At 35.9% G+C, this 23,170-nt stretch overlaps 1 protein-coding gene across 1 annotated transcript in view; it reads left to right on the top strand.

Annotated features, from left to right (window-relative positions):
- PAN3 (poly(A) specific ribonuclease subunit PAN3) overlaps positions 1-23,170 on the top strand; it is a 76,604-nt gene that overhangs the window by 50,004 nt on the left and 3,430 nt on the right. Inside the window, 10 exon segments of the mRNA XM_042838979.1 lie at positions 180-237; positions 1,366-1,527; positions 1,851-1,967; positions 2,069-2,170; positions 8,980-9,145; positions 9,593-9,680; positions 15,344-15,483; positions 16,386-16,515; positions 19,455-19,519; positions 20,250-20,388. Of these exon segments, the coding sequence (XP_042694913.1) occupies positions 180-237; positions 1,366-1,527; positions 1,851-1,967; positions 2,069-2,170; positions 8,980-9,145; positions 9,593-9,680; positions 15,344-15,483; positions 16,386-16,515; positions 19,455-19,519; positions 20,250-20,388 (1,167 nt within the window).

Below are 23,170 nucleotides of genomic sequence, written 5' to 3'. Positions count from 1 at the left end.
AGCCCTTCTTTTAGGGCTTGGCTTGTGACTACTATTCACTTCAGCCTTAATGTAGTCGATACCTCTGTCAATGCTAGTTGTGGCTAATGTCTTTTGCAGCTCCTTCATTGAAGAGTTTAACTTATAAGTCATTAACTTTTCAAGCTAGTGTTCAAAACTTGACCTAATTTGTTCTTCAGGAACTGATCAATAGACACCTAATAACGATGGCCCAGGTTGATCAGGCTGATATTCCTGGTAAGTATTTTTTATAATTTAAATTGTGATCATGCTGTTCTGTAGTCTTGCGTATAGAACAATGGTTACCAGGGGCTTGAAACAAACCAGCAACAAAAAAAAAACCCGTAACCCTCCTGTTTTTAATTTTTTTTTTTTATGAAATCTGTGTTGTGGATAACCAAAACCAAAGTATTTTGGATATAATAAATTTATTTCTTGTTTCTGTTCACTTTTCTATTAATCCTATTCTGTCTTCAAACACTGTCAAGATTGGGAATACTTGAAATAGTGAGAAAGGAAAGATCATTAAGACAGTAGAACCTTGTGCATAATAGTATTGCATCATTTTCTATGTGAATCCTCTTAAAGGAATACCTTATAAGTGTTTTCAAATGCTATATTAACAAACTTGATTGTTTCAATATGAGTTGGCTGGTGTATTAGAGAGGTTTTCTACTTGTTGGCAGGTGAGAGAAATGTACTATTCACTGTGATTTTTGAAGAATTTACAACCAGCTCTGTTTTTAAACAGATTGCTGTGTTCAGTTGCAGCCTTCTTAGTTGTGTGTTTAATGTGAATATGATACAGTCTAAAATGTATTTCAGTTTACTAACCCAGTTGACATACAAGTGTATCTCTTCTTGGGACTGTAATCTCTTAACCTGATTTGTAAACCTGCAATGCCTCTGTTTTCTAAACCAGTATGTTACAACATGAGATTCAGGTTTGTTTCGTGTGATGAAATAGGGTTCTTAAAGTGAAATGAAGACTGTATGGAACTGGGTGCTTATGTGTGAGTCTGTGCAGGAAAAAATACCACAGACACAACGGAGGAATGTTCTTCAGAAGGATGAATTTTTAAGATGAGAAAATAAAAGATAAAATCAACAGGAGAGATGCAATGTTCTACTTGGTGTAACTATTTTTATGAGGATGTTTATTTTAGCTTCCTAGAATCCCTTCCAGGATCCTATGTATCAGTATTAAAGCAGAAGTAGTGAATTTTTATTTAACATGCATATAAAGAAAATGATACGTGGAATTTACATGTTAGTGATTTAACAGATTTCATTTTTTCTGCTCTTGTAATAATTCCTTCAAAGTATACTTACATCTAATACGTTTCTGTGCATGTACTGATTTAGCAGTTCCAGCAGAAGTGGACAGCTACCACAGCCTCTTTCCTTTAGAACCATTGCCACCACCCAATCGCATACAGAAAACAAGCAACTTTGGGTACATTACGTCGTGCTATAAAGCTGTAAATAGTAAAGATGACCTGCCATATTGCCTTCGGAGGATACATGGTGAGAAAAACTGAGTAGTCTTTTTTTTTTTTTTTTTTTTTTTTTTTTTATGCCAGAGATATTTTTTGTTTAAATAAATATTTTTATATTCTACATGTAGAGCTTGAAACAGCTTTGATAGAATTATTCTGTGGGTGTAAAGAGAGCAAGAGGTTCCCGCAGACCTGGCACTCCTAAGCATGCCTGGTCTTATTTTAGTGCTTGATTACTTTTCAGTATTTTTAGAAGACATAATAGTAGAAAAAAAAATTCAAAAACAATAACAAAACCAACAAAAATAACATTCCCCAAAAATATTGAAGTATGTTTTTGATCTTTTCCAGGTTTTCGTCTTGTTAACACGAAGTGCATGGTATTGGTTGACATGTGGAAAAAAATTCAGCACTCAAATATAGTAACCTTACGTGAAGTGTTTACCACTAAAGCATTTGGAGAACATTGTGAGTTTATATCTTTTTTTTTTTTTCCTCCCAATTAATGTGTTGTGACTTTTTAAAAATATGCTGGAGTTAGTAATTGTCACATGTCTCTATTTTTTAAGCTCTTGTTTTTGCATATGATTTTCATGCTGGAGGAGAGACTATGATGAGCAGACACTTCAATGACCCCAGTGCTGATGCCTATTTCACAAAAAGAAAATGGGGTAAGGAGAGCACACTTTCATAATATACTTCTGTAAACTGTTTACAATACTTGATCAATTAAAAAGTTAATCAGAAGAATTTGTTTGTCTTAATTTTTTTAGCTAATCAATTTCATCATCCCGTAAACTGGTTGGAACAGAACTTTCTTCCTTTTCTGAATGAAATTACTGAATATGGGGTTGGGGTTTTTTTGCTTTGATTTTTAAAATAACTTCTTACTTGTGTTAAATCTTTCAATTTGTGAGTGGATTAAAATTCTTTTGCCTGCAGGAATCCTACATGGGGGGATTCAGAGCCAAGAGCTGTGGGGTTCTAATTGCAGAGCTGTCACAGGTGACATCTGATGCTTATTGGAGATATTTCATACAAGGCATCTGCTTTGTCAATGTGATGCTTGTTGTTCAGATTCTCTGCACTTACACAATGGTGTGTGTGTGGTTTTTTGTTTGTTTTGTTTTCCCTGGAAATTATTATGAGGACTAATTAGGCAGTACTTTGTATATATTTTTTTTGAAATGTTAAGTACTAGTTGAAGACAAGAAATGTATAAGAAAAAAATTCTAATGTATTATTTTTAACAAATTCAGTATCATAGGTCTGATTTTTTTATTTTATTTTTTTTTCAGATTTATTGAGAATTAAGGGTCCATCATTAGTAAAATCTATCACAGCATATTAAGCTGTCCGGTAGAACTCATATCTGTATGGTCAAACTCTTTCCCTCCAAAACAGTGTACTGTCTCTTCATGCCTTTTAGAACCAGTTCTTGGCCCATATGGTCCTGAAGACCACATTCAGGAGCACTGCAGGCCAAAACTGAGCATAAACCAGTATATTTTATATCATACTGAGAAAGAAGCACACTAGCAATTGAATGGTATCACAGAAGGACTTCAGGTAGGAAAGCACCCTAGGAGCTCACCTGTCCCAGCTTCCCACTCAATACAGGACCAACCTTGAAAGTGAACAGAGGACAGTAATAAACACTGTGACCTGGGCTGATTTATTTTATTGATGTAGGTACTGCCTAAATGCCTTTAGGTGACCAGTGGTTAAAGATAAACACAAATGGAAGTTACTTCTTTCTTGTGCCTTTTGAAATTAGAGCCTTTACTTGTGAATTCAGTCTCTTAAAGGCTGACAGTGACTACCTGGTAGATCAGAATGTAATAGATTGTTACTGCATGAATAAGTTCAGAGCCTTGTAGGTTCCTTTAACACTGAATAGTTCATTCTACTCAGCTCTACTGAACTGACTGGTATAAATAAGGTTGGAACTTGAATTCCACCACTGGTTTTGGTGATAATACCTCACAATAGAAGAACCCCTAGACTGACTTGTCGTATCTTATGGGAAGTTAAAGATCATAATTACAAATTCAGTGAACTTGGTGTGAAACTCACTTCGTATGGCAAACGTGGAAGATCTGCTGTTAGGTTAATCGTGATTTTTGTGCAGGACTAGTCTTCTGAGTATCTCCCACCTGTGGTTTTTGAATTTCCATGTAAATCAATCTTTTTGTGTTTTTACACCTCTCTATTATGTACGGAAGATTGATGTCTGTTCTAGATAAATTAATAGAAGACATAATAAATATTTTTGGGACATGCCCATTTGTCACACTGGGAAAGAATAAGTTTTGTTCCTTTCTTTTGAAGCAGTCATGCCTCGTTAATTTATTGAAACTCTTTGAAGGGAAGATCCAGTAAATATAATTTTCACTGACATCCATAAGACTCTTTAAAGCAAACAACAACAACGAAACAGCCCTAAGTGTTGGTCAGATCAGACAAGTTCTCAGTAAGGTTAATAACTGATTGAAAGATAAACAGTAAAGAGTGTACAGTCAATTTTCACAGTGAAGGGAGATCACTCATGGTGTCTCACAGGGATGTGCTGGCAATTATATGTCTTAACACATTCACTTATCTGTACTGAAGTTAAACAATGCTCTGTCAAAGTTTGCTGAGAATACTCAGGGATAAGCCTGTGTATGAGGAGCAGTAAAGTAAAATAGTGCTTTTCATGCTTTTAAAGATGGAGGGAAATGTGGTGGTTTTAATAATAAGTGAAATATGGTAGGTATCTGTAAATCATCAGTGAAAATAAATAAGTGGTAATTGTTTCTTTCAGTGTTAGAAACTAGGGACAAGCAAAAGAAAGTAGCCAGACAGCAAATTCAAAACCAGCTAAAGATAATTAAGTTGTGGAAATTTGTCACAAGATCTTGTGGATACTTGCCTGGGTTAAAAGGAAAGGTGTGCTTACTCATGTGCTTCCAAGAGAAATGCTTGGAAGTCTGTTAGCCGCAAAGACAACGAATAGCTCAGGAGGTCCTCCAGTGATTCGGTGCTGGGAGACAGCAGAATATTCTGTTGTTTGTGATCTTAGGTATTTATTGAGATACTTTTCTGATTTTAGTGTAAATGTTATTGAAACAGGCTAGAGGGCTACCTAGATCTTTTATTTGACCCAATACAGCTTTTTTACTTTGGCAGGGATGGGTTTTGGAGCTGAAAGAAAGACATTAGCTTCTGTTTAGCTACAACAAATTATTTTTAATTAAAGTGAACGATTGTATCAGATCTTAGCGCTATTTAAGCAGGGAAGTTCTCTCCTGATTGTGACTCTTCTGGTCTTTTATAGATTATATTGATTAGAAGGAAAAAATAAGTAACCTGCTGTTGACCAGTTTTAACAAACCTTCCTGCAAATCTTTGCTCTGACCTTTCTTTTTTGGTAACTGGTGCTTTCAAATCTCTGTTGAAGGAGCAATTTAGAAGAGAAAAAAAAAAAGATTGCAAACCTATAACTTGATTTCTTGAAAATTCCTGCCCTTGTGGATCCTTTCTCCACCCCCTCAGGAGTTTGTTGGCCGTCTGCCTGCCTAAAGGAGGCTTCCAAGAGAAGCAGGGGAATGGGTGGAAGTTGGCTACTCTGCAACACAAGGCCCAGATTAGTGCAATTGCTTTTAAAGTTTTAGGAGGCACCACACTGTCAACCTGATCAGTGAACTCAGTTTGATTTCAGATATGCAGCCTTATTTATACTGAATGCTCAAGTTGGCAGCACTAGATTTTGACAGTTAAAAGCTGAGGATTATGGTTTATGTAGCTGTCGCTTCTGATGTTTGTGTGGTCAGCTGCAATGAAATTTATTTTTTTCTTTTGCTGTGCTATTTGCAGACATTATGACTTTGTAGATACGGTAGCGGGGGGAAAAATCAGCAGTTTACAATTATTTATGTTCTAAGCACTTGCAAAGCATATGTCTTTGTTGCTTCTGAATTCTACAGACGTTATTCCTTGTATTGTTCTTTAGGCAGTGAAATATTCTTTCTTGAAGTGGTACAATGTGGTAATCTGTCTGATGTTGTTCTGTCAGTTAAATATTCACAAGTTCTAAAATTAAAATCTGCCTTTCACTTACCTTGGAATATATTTATTGAAATTATCACTATTTGTTGGATTCTCATTCCTTGTATTTCCTCAATACTTCCATTTTGACGAAGAGTCTGAACTTAACATTCTATTAAAATAGTTTTTTAATGTTTGTATGTTTTTTTTCACTGTTCTGATACTATTCAGTTTCAGATTATGGTATATGCTACGGTATTTATCTCTGCAGACATGATTTTTTAAATCAGTGAATTAGCCCAAAAGTACTGAAAACCTTTCCTCTTAACTTCCCAATGCTTTACTTAAATGGTAAACCACATTCTCAATGTACATGTTTCCAAACTGCCTGCTAGAAAATCCTGGCAAATAACAGTAACTCCATGCTGCTATCAGTTATTTTTTTTTTTTCTTGTCTTGATGAATTTTTGGGAGGGTTAATGTCAGAGATGAGCATGCCTCTCGTATTTACTTTGATCTGTATATTGAAAATACTCTCAGGAATTAAACATGATGTACAAGCACTTAATGGTAGCTCTCAGCCCCACAGATTCTGTTTCATAGTAAATTAATATTTCTAGTAAATAAGTAAACAAGCTTCCTGGACATTGATTTCCTTTGGACACATTGGTAATAGTAGTATTTAATCCAAAAAAGTGGACATTGTTGTTGACTTCGTAGTTTTTGCATTCCTCAGTCACTGAGTGTGTTTTTCAGAAGAAATCTTTTCAATTTTTAAATGAATGAAGTTATGCACCCGGACTGTGATGAGCAGGAGAAATTTATAAATATTTAAAGTCAGCACAATGATTCTTTGTCTATGAATGTTGTAAAGTCAAAGATGATTAAATATTTTAATTTTCTATTAAGAGCTTGAAGCAACTCTGAAATCTAGAAGCAATACCAGATCATAAATACTGCAGCTTTTCATTCCCTTCTCAGGAGTAACTCTGGCTTCGTCCTTGTATGGGAGAACTGAACTTAGTTGGAGGCTATTGGGGAAGAAAAAGAGAAGGGAAGAAAAAACACACAGCAGTGCAAAGAGTGCAGTTCTTTCTCATCTGAGAACATCATAGCGCAGAACTAAAAAGTAAAAAAGGCAACAAGAAAATCCCTATTGAGTTCATTTTAATGTAGCAAGAAAAATAATGGACTACTCATGTTTCTGGAGTGGAAGTTCTTACATTTTTAATCTTCTGCATTATTATTTATATACTGTGTCTCAGATGAAAGCACTAGTAGGAGTGAGTCCATCCTGCACCAGGCGAAGAACATATTATGAAACTCTGCTTGGACACCCGTGCTGGGAATTTATTCTAAAATATTGCTTCTTAGACTAATGTAACTTTGATCATTAACTTTTTCAAAAAATTGTTTTTGATTTTCAACATGCTAAGCACTCTTTGGAAAGCTTTCAGCTGTGTGTTTCACCTGCGTAGTGAGCTTTTGAGTCTTCTTTCCTTGGATCGTTGCTCATGGGCCATCTGCAGCAGGCCTGGTAGGCCTTCAGGGAATGTGTTTCATAACCAGCATCACAGCACACTGAACTGCTTTTAACTTCAGATGTTTTGGACAAATAGATATGTGAGAGGGCAATTCACGTATGATTCTTCCAGTGTTCAAGCTTATACCCATAGTGCATGGGAACAAGAGATACAGCCTTAAAGCAGTGGCCTGGATTTGGCTGTAGCCTCAAGCAAATCTTTCCAGTAGTAAACAATATTGCTGCTTGTTTTAAATATTATGATAGAGAAGGAGAAGCTGTGATCTCTCAACCATTTTTTTTTTTTTTTTTTTTTTTTTTTAAATGTCCTCTTGGCTATGATGCCTTTAATTTGGAAATGAAAGGGCAAGCGTTCTAATGTCACAAGCAGAAAAATATCCCCCAAGTTCTGACTCTTTTTATCTTTGGAATGTTATAGAGCATTTCTCTTCTGGACATTTTTGTACATGTGTAACTGTTGTATGTATGTAACCATCTTATGTAATCCATACACACTGCTGTTAAATGCATCCCACACTGTGCTACCTAACAAAAACGTGCTGTATAACAAGTAGTGGCTAAGAGAAGAACCTTGATTAATACAGGAACTTGCATCTCCCCAGTCATTTGATATCATCATCATTTTTCTCATGCTGAAGAACCGAGAAGCATGGTGGTGGGGGTAGAGCTTGTTACATGAGATTCCTGGTATGCTGGCTTGTGGGAAGTGATTTGCATAACAATTCATTAGGAGGCTGGAAAAAAATAAGGAATACCTTAGATTCAACCTTCAGTTGATGTGCCAGGCTTGATGCTATTTAAGGGAGGCAGTGTCTTGGCCTTTATAATCTAAACCAAAGCAACTTAAACTTGCAAAATTAACTAGATTTTTTTTTTTTTTGGTCATCAATTTTTGTCAGGCTGGGAATGTCCTCAACCTATCAGGCTCACTCCAAATCAGTGTATTTTGAAGTAAAGCTTTCAGTGTTTCATTTTTCAGTGCTTGTGTGTGTATACATGCAGAGGTACGCAAATGCTTACTTTGAGCAAGTGCATGGATATGAATGCACTGGATGCTGTGGAAAAAATACAAGAAATGAATGTTTTTCTGGATTTAGTTTCTTCTCCTGTGTGTTGTGCCGTGCAAAGAGTAGCTACTGTGTGTTAAAGACATCTTACAGAAAGTAACATTTATCCATGTCTTACTGTTTCCATCAATGGCTCAGTCTTACTGGAAACAGTCTGCAGTACTGAATTTGGGTGTTCGCAGATAAGTACTTTTACTTTTGAAAGGACTACAAATTAATTCTGAAATGAAGGGATGTGTTGCTTTTGTGTGGCCCGTAAAACAGGGGTCATAGAGTGATGACTTGTCAGTGAGTTGGGTAACGACAGAACACACATGAAGCTGTGTTTATGCTGTTTAGCTACAAGATCTTCCACTTTGATTTGCTTACGTAGTTTGAACGGAGTTGGTCCATTTTCCTCAGTTGTACCAAATAGACCATGTTTGACTTGCATACCTCTCTACAGTAACGGAGATGAAACAGGATCTGTTGCAGCTATTCTGATATGTATTGTGTTTTTTTTTTTTTTTATACCATTGTTTTTACTTCTCAAATCCCTACTTACAGGAATTTTAAATGGCGCTCTTTTTGCAGTGAATATTCATTCTAGCCTTAAAAATCAGCATAGTTTTCCTGAATGTGACTGGATATAATAATACCTGGGGGATTGGAAGCTTTTTAAAGTTTATTGTAGTTACAAAAATAAAATTAAACAAAAATCATTAAAATGAAGTATCTGTCAGTCTTTTGATAGCCATTGATTAAGAAATCAATGAAAGGAGTAACTTTATATTTCAAAATGTTTTAACTTAAATTTTTTGTAGTAGCTATCTGTTGGTACTAAGAATATTTTCCTTACTAGGTCAGCATGATGGACCTCTACCACGACAGCATGCGGGTTTGCTTCCAGAGTCATTGATATGGGCATATATTGTGCAGCTCAGCTCTGCCTTACGGACCATTCATACAGCAGGACTAGCATGCAGAGTTATGGATCCAACAAAGATTCTAGTCACTGGCAAGACAAGGTAATGAAAGCATTAATTCTCATTGTATACCACAGTCTATGTTCATGGTGGCTGCTGACTTTTATTAGGCAAGTAACAACTCTAATTAGAAAGAGCTATTACCTTTAACTGATATGAGACAATGTGCTTAATTTGTTAAATTTTTTTCTGCAAGTTCAATGCATCTTTGAAGAAAGCTTATGCACTGTCCCCACAATACTGCTCAAGCCCTCTACTGCCAGTTTAATAACTTAATGCTTTATTTGTAAATTAAAGGCTGTCTATCTGAATTATAAAACATTAAAATCAGTGTTTCCTGCTTTATAGTACTAAGATGCCTTTTTTTGTCATGTTAAAACATTCAGTTTAAGGCATTCAGTGGTGTGAATATTGGGGGAAAAAAAGTAAATCAACAAAGCGTAATGACGCTTGTTCTTTTTTTTTTTTTTTTTTGTTGTTGTTCCAAAGGTTACGAGTAAATTGTGTTGGAATCTTTGATGTTTTAACATTTGACAACAGTCAAAATAATCCACTGGCGTTAATGGCTCAGTTTCAGGTAAGACAACAGTGCTGTAGTGAGGATGGTGACTTGGCCCAGAGAGTACAGAAAACCAATGTGATTCCTTCTGGAAGATTAATATTTTAATTGAATTGTAGTTGATATATCTATCTCTAAATAACTGTGGCTTTCATTCCTGATTTGATCTTAGCTTAAATTTGTTTGTAATTTAGAAAATTGAAAGTTCATTTTACTTTCTTCTGCTTCTGAAATTTCAGCAAACCTGCAGAACAGGTCAAGCTACTAGTATTTAACAAAATAATTCAGAAATTGTTGGAATCACAGATTTTTAATGAGAGAAAGGAAAATCTTGTTTTTAGTGGTAGAGATCAGAAAATGTCTCAGTAGCATTTTTTGCTCTTTCTCGTATGTTTTAACGAAAATAATTGTGACAAATGCCTGTTCACAGAGGAGTAAGAGATCTTTTTAAGTAATTGCATTTAGGCCTTCTCCTCACTCCTAAAAGGTTCGAGTGTATCTTTATTTTAGGCTCCTAGTTTTTCCGTGTTCTCCTGACGTTCTGAAGTGTGGACTCTGCATAATTCCTGAATTAAGAAGAATCCCTTTAGACTTAACAAAAACTGTTCCACAGTCATCTGGAGCATCACTGTGTACAGAAGTGCCTCTTTCCCTAACTTCCCCTCAGGGTAAAGTACATTACTTCAGCAGTCATCACGTACCCTGTTCATACTGGGAGTGAAAGACTACAGTAGGGAGTTGGATTTAATTTATTTTCATTAATCGAGATTACTCACTGTGAGAAAATTGCTCATTCAGAGTCTTCCAGTAATAAATGAAATGTTTGAACTTTGGCCAGGCAGAAACTAGCTCATTGGAGACCTTGTCCTAGAACATAGCAACTTTTTTTTTTTTTTCTTGGAATAATATAGTAAAGCAATTTTCAGTGTGCTTTGAGTAGGACTTCAAAGGACCCCCCTACACCCCAACGACTATATTTCAATGGGCACGTGGTTGTCACAAAATGGAAAACTGTGTCAAGCCAAGAGAATATAGGGATACATGTAAGTGAGAGGTTTCAATCCTACAACTATAATGAGATTATGATTAAATACTTACTGAAGTTTACTTGAGTAGTAGCAGGAAAAACAGATTGTACTTGAATATCATCTTTGAAATTTTAAAGCAGAATATTTAATGTACTTGGAGGTACAAATCTAAGAATACTTGCAGGTGCCCCAATCTGTCGAAAGCTTTTAGAACTGTAGGAGTCCAACATTTGGCAACTAACTTGCTTGGTATAATGCCTAGTTTTGTTTAGATATGGGTTTTGTTTACTTGTGTTATAAATTCTTAGTATTTAAATTGTTCAAGTATTGCTGCTAAAACTGCAGCATTCTTTAAGTGTGGAAGGTGTACGCTGGAGTTAGAAAACATTGTTTACTTCCTTCTTGTTGCTTCCTCTGGAAAGGCTAGGCTCTCACTATTGATTTTGTTCCTTCAGAGATTCTGGATGGAATTAATTCCTTGAAATTCAGGGGTCATTTATCATGTCCTACCTTTTGTTTGACCTAGCCAGATAGCACTACAAAATAACAGCTGCAGCTTGTCCTTCTTCCTCTTGATCCATGACCCAGTTCCTGAATTCCTCTGGGACTCTTGTGACTGTTAAAAATGTAGGTTATCTGTTGGTTTACTGCCCAGCTTATATGCATTTCCTTGTTGTTGTCTTCAATGCAGGAAGGTATTTTTGTTAGCATTTTTCACTTTCTGGCTATTTCCCATTGTTAACATAAATAGGAAAGAATTTGACCAGAACAGAGAGGAGCTATGCAAAAGGAATGCAATTGTTCTTCACGGTCTGTTTTTCAGATTCTGTGTTAAATGCGTTAGCTTATGTGATCATTTAAGAGTTAAATGAAGTTAACAATATGGGAAGCTAAAAATATATGAATAGCGACTTAGGTTAAAAACAAGATGCTTAAATCTTGTATACATCATCTTCCCCCTTCTCACCTCCATTCTTATAAGTCACTTGTCAGTCAGTTACTAAATTCGTGTAGTAATACTGTAAATGGCAATGCAGGGAACAGTGGAAAGTTTTAATATGTATTTCTGCATTTGGAATAAAATGAAAGTTAGTCCTCTCCACCTGAAATGAAGAGACAGCATACGTGTTACTGATTTAGCAAAGGCTGTAAGGTAACATTTGCTCAAAGTAAATATTTTTAATGTAGTAAACCAAAATAACTTTGACATGCACCTCCCTAAATTTCAAGAAACTAACTGAAGAGGCATCTTAACTATTAACATTGACTTTAAAAATAAAATTAAAAAAAAAAAAGTAATCTAGGAACTTGGAAGGACTTCTAACTACAATTCCAGAGCTTAAAAGGATGAATAAATCCACAGAATTGTAGAGTGGATCATAGAACTTGAGCTGTTACTGATCCAAGCACAGCAGCGAAATTGGATAAACAAAGAGTAACATCAATTTCAAAGAACTTAGAAAAATGGATCTTGTTGAAAGTCAGATTTATTTGACTAGATTATGTGTTTAGGTAAGAAAGCCAACTGTATAAAATGCTCAGATATCTTGAGGGCTTTGTGCACAGTAGCCCATAATTGTTTTTAACACTAAAATTGCGGAGGGGTACCTATTCAATTAATTTTTAATCTACTCATGATATATTTAAAATTCATTTGATAGCAGGGAAACATTAGTGGCGAAGGCTCTTTCAGAAGGTATTTCTTAGAGGCTGGTTTTTAGCTGACTGCTACTTTATATTTCCATCAGTGACCAAGATGATCATGATAAAATCTTCACTAGCAAAGTCTTTCAGGAGATAGAGGTTGTTGCAGGCTAGTTGTTACTAATTGAATTGCTATTTAAATGGCTATTTGCTGCACAAAAGATATATTTCTGGAAAAAATAGACCCTGTACTTAAAAGGTATAAAAGTTTTCTTTTGAACTTGTGAATCAACTTAGTATGACTTAATAGTTAGTGTTGATAATTAACATAGCGAATGTCTGGTAAGATGGTGTGATCCTTAAATATGTGAAAAGCAGAATATGATGTGTAAGCAGATGAATGATTGTACCTGATGACCTGTCTGAACTGGCACAGCTACTGCAGGAATACTGTTTACTTCTGGTGTCCTTGCTCCAAGAAGATCTATTAGTTACTGTGTGCCTCCTTTAAACTTCCTCTGCCTTGAAGCTGAAGGAGCTGAATGAATGAAGGAATTTTTCAGTGAGGAAGGTTAAGGTTTATGTAGCAAGAATATGTATATTTTTCTCCTTTTAGAAAGATGGTGTACTTTACTTCCTAGGAAGTTTTTACCTTGTTTGGAGAAACGGAGTTGGTCAGAAGGTGGTAGTTTGTTCCCTTCTGAAATAGGAATCTGATTTATGTAAGTCCTCCTGTTTGTTCCCCTATCTAGCCAGACACAAGAGGAAAAAAACATATCAGTTCCTAAAATTAGCTGGATGAATCCAAGCCAATTTTGCAATCAAAACAAAGTCAAGCATTGGCTGTAACTTGAATTATGTATCTTTGAGGCTGCATTGGTGTGTTGTCATCTCTGCCAAGTTTTGTATTAGGTGTACTTCATGAAACAAATGCTAATTTGTTGCAAGTCAAATGGTTTAAAAAAAGAAAAAAAAAAAAAAGTGCCTGAATTCTGAATTTCCTGGCTGAAGTTAACGTAGGCTTTTTTCTGAATTGCTTTTAAAACCAAATGCAATCTGCATTATGGAAGTGTCTAAGCAAAGAAAGATGGTATTTACATGGGATTAAGTTTTACGTTTTGGGTATATCAATCAAGGTTGGGTGATAATGAAGAATTTATATATGATACTGCCTCATTAATTATTAAATGTTGAAAGGTTTTAAGTAGGAGACTTGAGAAAGAACAAAGACCATTTTAAGATTAATACAAATATTTATTTCCCCTAAGTCTTTCGGAAATAAACCTTTTAAAAAAAAAAAAAAAAAGGCAAAAAAAAAAAAAAGCCATTGTGCTGAGTGATGATGTCTCAGTGCAGATACCTCTTCAATCTGTTTACTACTATAGCAGTGTCTTCTGCTGCTCAACTTGACTGTACTTGATAGCGAATGTAAACAGGATCCCACCAAGATGGGATTTGTTGGTCTCATTCATTTCTCTTTGCCAAAGTACAAAGCAATGCTGATGCACAGGAATTCTTGGTTCCTTACAAAATTAAGTCTAGCAAATGCCAGTCCCATCTCCTTCATGTATTGTCCTTGTTTCTGTTCTATTTGCCACATCTGGTTTCTGTCTTCATTAGTGACTGCCCTGTACCATGCTTTTTAACTTCTGTCACATTGCTTATCCATTTAAATTGTGCTGCTTAATCATACTTTAGCAGTTGATACAGAAACAGCAGGGATGTTCATAGACCTGGAAACATGTTCTTTACTTTGTGCCTCAACATCTGGAAGGTGTGGCCAAAGGGAAAGCTCCTTTCAGCTGCTGCCACCAAAGGAAGAGCAGAGACTGTTACCCCTCTGGGTGGAACAGCTGTGAGGGGCTGTGACACGTCCACCATCTTGGCAGTTTCTCAAAGTTTTAGCTCCAAAATTCTAAACAGAACTTCTTAATGTCATCCCACTACCAAATTTTTGGCCTTTCTAACAGAAATGACAGAAGCTATATTCCTTCTATGATGATATGCTCTGCTAAGCGTCATATCCTTCCTCCAGAATATGGAACTGACATTCACGATGAATAATAGCAATCACCTCCTTACTTTTCACAGAAGTATCTTTTCTAAGAAAAAGTTAGCAATCTCTGTAGCTGATTATTAAATTCAATCTGAAGAACTCGTCCAGTGCAGTTTCAAGTTTGGCCAAGTGTATGCACTTGAAAGACTTTGTATGGGAAGAATTGGGCAGCTTCTGCAAGAAATATTTCTGTTCCCTACTGAACTGGGGTCCTGTTTTTAGAGAGAACTTCAAAATCTAATGTTGCTTTCTACAGTAACTTCTAGTAGCTGTTGTTTAAAGTAGTAAAATTGGCAGAAGTTTCTGTTGTAGAGAAGTCTGTATAGCATATTCATTTTTTAAGAAGTGTTCTACTCTTAAGCAAAATGGTTAGTAATGCTAAGGTTTTCTTCATAAATGGTATTCTGTTCCATTTGTTGGCTGCACAGGTCTGTTCCTGTTTAGCTACTTCAGGCAGTTTTTATCTCTTCAAACAGGCCAGAAGAGATGTAAATCTTTGAGTTGTTTTATTGAAACAGAAATATTGACCTGCTGGATTCCAGCTGCTCTTGTTTCTGTTTTAACAAATAATCCTTGATAGGTATTTTTGCATCTTGTATCAAGACGTGCAATTTGCTATCAACTACTTGATTCCTCAAGAATGAGTGCATGAGTGGTTAGGAGAACCTCTTCTGGTGAGCAGAAGCTCTACAAAGATTTCACTCTGGTATTATCCTTAAGATAAAAATGGGTAAATTTGAAGCTTTCAAAGATGAATACATTACCCTGAAATTGTTAGGTACTAAAATTTTCCTGTGGATGTTTTAACTACTTGGACAGCTGTATTGCGCAGCTATAATGTTTAGTTGTTCAAATTCTTCAAAGGTTACTGAAGAACTCTTAAATGCCCTCTAGTAATGTATGTAATATTTATCTGTACTACGAATCTTATCTGTGCATGTTTTCCCTGTTAGCAAACAGATCTGATCTCCCTGGGGAAAGTTGTGTTGGCTTTGGCTTGCAATTCTTTATCAGGAATTCAGAGAGAGAATTTGCAGAAAGCAATGGAACTGGTGACAATCAACTATTCCTCTGATCTGAAGAATCTGATCTTGTAAGTTTGCTACCACATTTCTTTGCTGTTGTTTTTGTTTGTTTTCCTGTAAAATATTATTGGAAGTGATAACTTTTTTAAACATATGGTTGAAAATGTCAAAATAACACTTTCAGATGCAAATAAGAGTACAGTTTACTCTCAATAACTGATAATGTTTAATAACGTGCTGTCTATGCAAACGTTCAAACTTAATTCATATGTGTATTTTTATGATATATCTAATAAAAATCGATATCCTGTTAAAGCTCCTAATAAAATTGTATTAATGTTTAAGCAACTATACAAAGCAAGTTTCCCTCCCAAAAAAACAACACAACAAAACAAACACAAAACAAAAACAACATAAAAACAAACACCCAACCCTTTTAAGTCTAATCTTCCATACTGGGATTTATTGCTTCTTGTTTACCATAGCAGTATCCTTGTCTTGTATCATAGTTACGGAAGGAGTTAAGGGATAGGCATGTTGATTTTTTTGACCAAAGAACTTTAGTGCTAGTTTTTCTCAGTTGTATATTATTTTGTGGTGCTCTTTAGTATAGTCAACGTTTCTACTCTTACAGCCTAAGAAGTAAAAGTAGGTTTCTCTGTCCCTTCTTTCACTTGAAAAGCGATTGCATCATAATCTGAATCTTTGCATCTTCCCTTGTTGTTGGAGCGGGATGAGCTAGGAAGTCCCATGAAAGCCCTCCCCTAGCTAATATAAATAACTGACTGGAAGTAGGCAAGTAAATTAGCACAAATGTTTTCTCTGTTAATATCTTTTTTTAAAAATACAAAAGCTGTCAACTCATAAATTAAACAAACATTGGGGTCAAGTAAAATCATAATAGGATGAACTTTTTGGCACTTGCAGTTTGTGTAAGTAATCTTTCTGGGGGGTGGGGATATTTTGGCAGGTATTTGCTGACTGACCAAAACAGGCTTCGCAGTGTAAATGATATCATGCCTATGATTGGTGCGCGATTCTATACTCAATTGGATGCTGCTCAAATGAGAAATGATGTTATTGAGGAAGACCTTGCAAAGGTAAATCATTAAGTAATCTGATCAGGAAGACCTATAGAATGTATTCCTACAGCTGTACCTTTAGAGGGAATGTTTTGTAGTTTCAGGTTTTTGTTTGTTTACTTTGTTTAGCAACCCAAGTAAGCTGTCTACCGATCTTGAGAACTCTGTTCAAAGTACTGAAAGTCCAGAAGTTCCAAGAACTACTAATTTTAGAACGTGCTTGGCTGGGCTTTTAATCAGGTAGCATCCTCATGTCCAACCAGCATTCCTGAGAAAATATTTTCTATATTGAATGATTGAAAAGTAGTATTCTGAATAAATAATGCCGTGTCACCTCACACTAGGTCGTGTAGCTTATATTCAAGATCAAACAAATGCTTTCTTTATATTTTTGAGTAGATTTAGATTTCAGTGCCATTTACCTTGTACGTTTTTTTTTCTTTCTGAATGAGTGCTAGATTATGGAAATGTCCTGATAGTCATCTTCAGTTTCCCTAAAACGTTCACATTTTGCTGTGTGAGTCTGGCTGATCTATCAAGTTCAGTCAAGATACCAGGTGCTAGCTACAAAGGAAATATGTACTTTGTCCTGTGCAAGCATGTATTTGCTCAGCAGGAAAGGGTTTGAGCCTCATCTTATCTGCTCTTCAGAAGCCACTGATCACAGAATTTTCAAACAAGACTGAAGTACGTTATAAAGGCTTTTATATGAGTGAGGATTTGAGTAGGGTAGGATATTGAGTTTCTTCTATGTATTAAATCAAGACTTGTGACTCATTTCCCTTGCATGCAATCACTAAGCATGTTTAAATAGGCAACAAATGGTATTCTGGTACTGTTTTTCTACCATTGGTGTGTTGGATAACCAACTGTTTTTCCCTTCTTTATGAAAGATAATTAAATCTTTCATGGCTAAGAGCAGCAGAAGAGCAGGATTGTGCCTACTCTGGATGTAGAGCTCTACATCATGGGTGTTCACTCTTCTTATTGCAGTCAACTACAACTTCTGCTCTAAATGTTTAAGATTGCTTCTTGTCAGGGTGGCCCAGTGTGCCTACTCAGATTTGGAATGGGTGGACTTTTTCCCATCATAAAAATGGGAGGTTGTCTAATAATCATCATGAAGCGATCTCCATTGTCAGCCAGGTTTTTTTAATAGTAGTTGCTTTTCACTGACAGGTGAGAAGAGCCACTGCAAATACAAACTGTTGCATAGCTGCTCCTTCATCAGTAGCTGTTTATCTAGCAGTGATAAATAGCAATGTCATCATAGCTACAATATCACTTAAGTCTAGCCTGATATCCTCTCTTTGTTATTGCTCCAAAGCAATGCTTAGGGGAGAATGCTAGAACAATAGTAGCATGTATGTTATTTTTCTGCATGTTCTCCAAGCATGCAGTCATCCACAGCTTAGGGGCTTACGATGTAGGAAATGGGTTTGTGTGTAGATAATAATGTCGGTGTTCTCTTGAAGCCATGGATATTGTTGCTCACATTTCACACAGTAGTGACCCTGTTACTCTGTCCTTTTCCTTCCTCACCTTAATACTCCCATTATCTACGTGTCACAGCATTCAAGCATGCAAAACTTCTGTTCTCAAGTCCTTTAATCCACTCTAGGAGAATTACGTGCTACCAAGCCTGCAGAGAGGCCACCTGGAGGCTTAGAGCCAGTGTTGTTGCTCAACTCTATGTTGCCACTGACAGGGAATCCACGAGGCTGTAGCACTCACACAGATGTGGTTTTGGCTTTTGTGTTTTTGGCACATGCCAAAAAATTATTTTGAGGTTGTATAGACCTCTGCTAGCTGGAGAAGGTAAGTCTTTACTGTCAATCTCCAAATGCAGCTTTAATTGAAGTACAAGCTGTTATGCTGTGTGTTTTTTAGAGTAATAAAAATCTTGTTACCCCATGGGTTGAGGTCAAGTTGTTATCACCTTGACCAAGTTTATTTACCCAGCTGTGCACAGTAATCTACTCCAGACTGAATTAATTTGAAATCAGTATGATCATGCATGGAGCGAGATGCAGCTTAGCATGAATAACATCTGAGAGCTGGGCCACTGGAGAATATGAATAATGTCAGGAGAGAGTATTTTTTTTTTCGTGTCAGCTTTGAGCAGCTTTGCTTAAACAGAAGATTAATCCATGGTATGAATGCAAGCTAGCTTACGATACAACACTTTATTGTAACTTAAATGATAATGAAGGATGTATGAAATCAGTTTTTCAATTGATTACATGTATTTTAAGCATCTTAAAATGGTAATGTTCTGTCTTTTGTGTGAGTTTGTTCTGATTGCTTTGCCTCTGTCATTACTCAGAGTACTTAGAGTTTATACCGCATTAAAATCAAAAATTATATTTCTAGATTTTTTTGGAAGAACTTGTTTCTAAAGTTTTGGATTAGACTGCAATTTCAATTTCAGTATGATGTTATTGCTATGCACTATTTACTAATGATCTACAAAATGTTTTCCAAGAGCACATGTAGTAATGTTTCTTCTCCATATGCTTGAAATCAGCTATTTATATTATATATTTCTACAGTCTAGCTATGCATGTGTATATGTATACAAACGCACAAGGTGTGTTATTCTTGTTTAACACAACTGTATTTTAATTTATTTTTGAATGTAGGCTGGCAAGGGAGGCTAGAGTAGTTTCCACATAGTGGTAGGTTGCCTGATCCAGTTCTTGTTAGGGCAGCAGGTTGTCACTGGTTATTAAATCTCCACACTTAAATGTGAAGTGTGAAGATTAGAATTGGGCTACCAATACACAATATAAGGTATTGGATCTAGATCTCTTTCTGGAAAAATTATACCATCTTCTTAGAATAAATCAATTATTACAATTCACAGTGCTTCATTAGCATTACTATGGTATATCTTTGGTAAATAAGTATCTTAATTTTATATTTCAGAAACTTGAATAATCTTTCTTGTTTTCTAGGAGGTGCAAAATGGAAGGTTGTTTAGGCTTCTAGCAAAATTGGGAACAATCAATGAGAGGCCAGAGTAAGAAATTCTTGTTTTTGTGGTGTAGAGCATGCAAAACCCAGTTTCCAATGCAAACTTTCTTCCCTTTTAAATTTAAGCTGAACATTTTCCCCCATATTTGCCTCTGAAGCGATTAGTTGTTAACTCTTGAAACAGTAAGATAAGCAACGTTGACAGAAATATTAAATAAACAAAAAACTATACATAGATATGCCGAAGTTGCTTCCAACTGGATTCTCTTAGTTCCTTGTGAGCAACAATAGCGTTTGAGGAAAAGCGTAGCTCTACTGAACTGCAGCTGATTGTGTAGATACCTGTTTTAAGCCTGTTAATTATCAGCTTGTTTTTTATGAGGTACTGCATAAAAATTAAGTGTTCCTGTTTGGTTTTCCATAGCCTATTGTTTTCTGTGTAATTGAATAGACTTGGATGGAAGAGTTGTGTTTGCAAAGCTATTTTCTAACATTTACTTGTAACTTTTGTGTGGTAAACTTGTTAAAGAAGGCCACTCTTCTTTCTGTTGCTTTTCTGTGGGCCTTTCGTAGGCATTAACTTCAGATACTTTAGCTGAGAAGCTTTGAATGTGTCATCTTCTGACAGTGTGGCAAGAGATACTAATTTAATTGCAGATCTTAACAGGAAGCTCAGCAGAGCAGCAGAGTGACTCGATCGGATAGCACAGTCATGTATATGAGTTTTGCTTTGTCTTAACTTTCTGAAGTTAATATGAGCCTTTGTTTTACACCAGGTTTCAGAAAGACCCAACGTGGTCAGAAACTGGAGACAGGTATTTACTAAAGCTCTTTCGAGATCACCTTTTCCATCAGGTGACAGAAGCGGGTACTCCTTGGATTGACCTCAGTCACATTATCTCTTGTCTTAACAAGGTACACTGTATTTGGGTTAGCTTTTAAAAACTGCGTGGGTTAAATTTCTTTAGAATAATATTCCAATTCAAAGCAAGTTGTCATTGGCAGGTTAATTCTGCTGATTTAACTGATGGTTATTTTTTCACCTATTTTGGTTGAAAACAATGTATTCTCAAAGCTAATACTCAAACATTTGTAGATATTGTAAATAAACTTAGTAGTACATTAATGTTAATACTCAGGATTCAGTAATACAGCATGAGATTCATATTAACCTTTTCATCCTAGAATGCATTGAATACTGTGGGTAAGCAATGCTGGTCCCTTTATGCTACTCTGGTCTTTTCAATACAGCATAAAGGATCCGTAAAACCCCTTTTATAGGGAGAGGTTTCTGTTGATATAGTTATCACATAATATGGTCATAAAACAAGAGAGTCCATTCCTAAACTGTGCTGACCAGAGTGGAAGAGGGGAGGTCATATCAAGAGGGGAACTGCAATAGAAGTTTAAGCAAAATCCAGCACTGACCTAGACAGTGAGGAAAGTTTCTGTAACATACTGTGTTAAGCCCATTTCTGGTAAAACCCATAGTCTTGCAGTCTTCTAAGAGCTGCACCACTAGCAAAACTTTAGCTGAATGCTTTCACGGTTAATAGTGGGAGATGTAAGATAGACTACAAGATCTTAAGTGATTGTAGAGTTGCTTGTTTTGCTCCATGAAGTACAAACTTTTTTTTTTTTTTTTTTTTTTTTTTTTTTGTCAGATCAGCTTTCAACTTATCTTCCGTTGTTTTATCAAATTTCACTAACATGCAGGAGAATAAGATGCTACTTTTCTTTGTAGCCTTCTGGTCATTTCACTCCTTACAGAGAGAGTGGCAATGCGGACACTGACAATATATAGTTTGTGGCTACTATTTTCTTTTCTAGGATTAGGTAACCAACTTCCTTTTCCACAAACATTTGTACATACTCAGATCCATTGGCATGAAACAGCTGACTATTTACAGTGAAAACTCTTTCTAAACTGTCACAGCTTTTTATCTGCTGTTAGACCACTGCTGTGCGTATTTTTTAACCATTTTTAGCTCTCTGATTGGTGTCTGTAATCACTTTAAAAGGGGCAGTAAAGGGATTGACGAGGCTAAATCAAAAGCATGTTGCTATTCAAATAGTGAAATGTCATCATGATTTAAAAGCGGTAACCAGTATAGCTCTGTAACAAGTGGAGAGCAGCCCTGAATTTGTAAGTAGGAGGCTATGTCAAAGAATGCCTTATTCTATAAATGCTCATGGCTTATCTTTTTTAAACAGAGGCTCTTCTCTTCTGTGGTTGTGGACTCAACACACACACAAAAAAATAAGGCTTTGTAGAACTTTGCTTCAGAAACACACTCTACAAAGCGTTTCTGAAATCATAGTGTTCACTAGTAGAAGTGGTTATTTGGGCTTTCCTGCTATACCCAAAACCATTCTTTTCGAATGAAGCTCACTCCAATGTTTAAAAAGATTTTTTTTTTTTTTTCCAGTATTGTGTTTTTGAGATCTTTTTTGCTAAGACACTGATTTATGTATCCAAAGAAAAAGAAAGTTATATAATGTTTCCAGTTGGCTGTGTAGTTTTCATAATACAAATCTTCCATATGCTGAACTTGTGAAGATATTGCCAATTTTGTGAGAAACAAGGTGAACAGTAGACAGTTTCTCACAGCCCAAACATGATAACATTTTGTAATGGGTGTTGGAAGGGAATTGTAGTTTTATCCTACTCTACAAGAATTAGAAGCTAATTGGCTTTCTTTTTGTCCTTCTAAGCTATTCACAAAGCAGAAGCTTTACATCTGGGAGGTTACAGCTCTTAAGTTTATGATCAGAATGTTATTTTTAGAAGATAAATGCAAGCGGTTTCTAATTTGCTGCGTTCCATCAGACAGCAGCCAAAATCTCAGTGCCAAATGTAATTGTCTTTCTGCCAGTCAGTACAGCATCACATTTATTTAATCCTGCTGGGGCTGTATTTCCAAAGATCATCTCAATGATATCGTACCCTACTTGCCTCTGCCTCGCCTTCCGTACGGGAGCTGGAAAGGTTTTAGTATCAGAATTTGTAAATATTGACATATTAAGCCACAAAGCTTTTCATTGCAAGAGTCAGTTCTGCATTGCTGGAGGTGCCTTGCAAAGTGAGATCATAAGAAAGTGTTAGAAGAGATTATCAGCACGTGAACTACCGTGTTTCTCTGCTCTGAATTAAGACTTTGTGATATATCTGTAATGTAAGTAGCGTAACACACGTGCATCCCAAATTGCTACTTTTCTGCTTTGTTCCTGAAACTTCGTAGTGAAAGGAATTCAGCAGCCTCCTTAAGGAAGGTTGTGCCATTTGTGGAGCTTCATGTTTTCTAAATAGATTTCATTACAAAAGTGTTTCTGCATCTATTACAGGCAATTGTCATCAAATATTGGTGACAGGAGTTGCATGGAGGTTGCTTGGAAGATCATGCAACTCGGTTCTGGTATTACTTTAATATTGTATTTGAGAAGTCAGAACAAAACATGAAAACAAATGTGGAACAAATTTTAATCTTTAAGCCTGAATTATCCTTTCATTTATGGACTGTAAGTAGGTAATATTTTTCTTAGAATAAGGGAAGAAGTGTACTCTACAGAAGGCTTCAACTAGTTTGTGTCCACAATGGAAAAAAGAAAAAAAAAAAAAAAAAAAGAAAGGTTTTGGTTTCTACCGTTACTAAGAGTACTTGGGGTTGGTCCATCCATTAATTCATTTTTAGAATGG

Source organism: Centrocercus urophasianus, unplaced genomic scaffold (assembly GCF_019232065.1).
Source record: "Centrocercus urophasianus isolate 14NV4802_14NV808 unplaced genomic scaffold, USGS_Curo_1.0 seq_9, whole genome shotgun sequence".
Lineage (NCBI taxonomy): Eukaryota > Metazoa > Chordata > Aves > Galliformes > Phasianidae > Centrocercus > Centrocercus urophasianus.
This window is presented reverse-complemented; position numbering and strand designations above follow the sequence as displayed.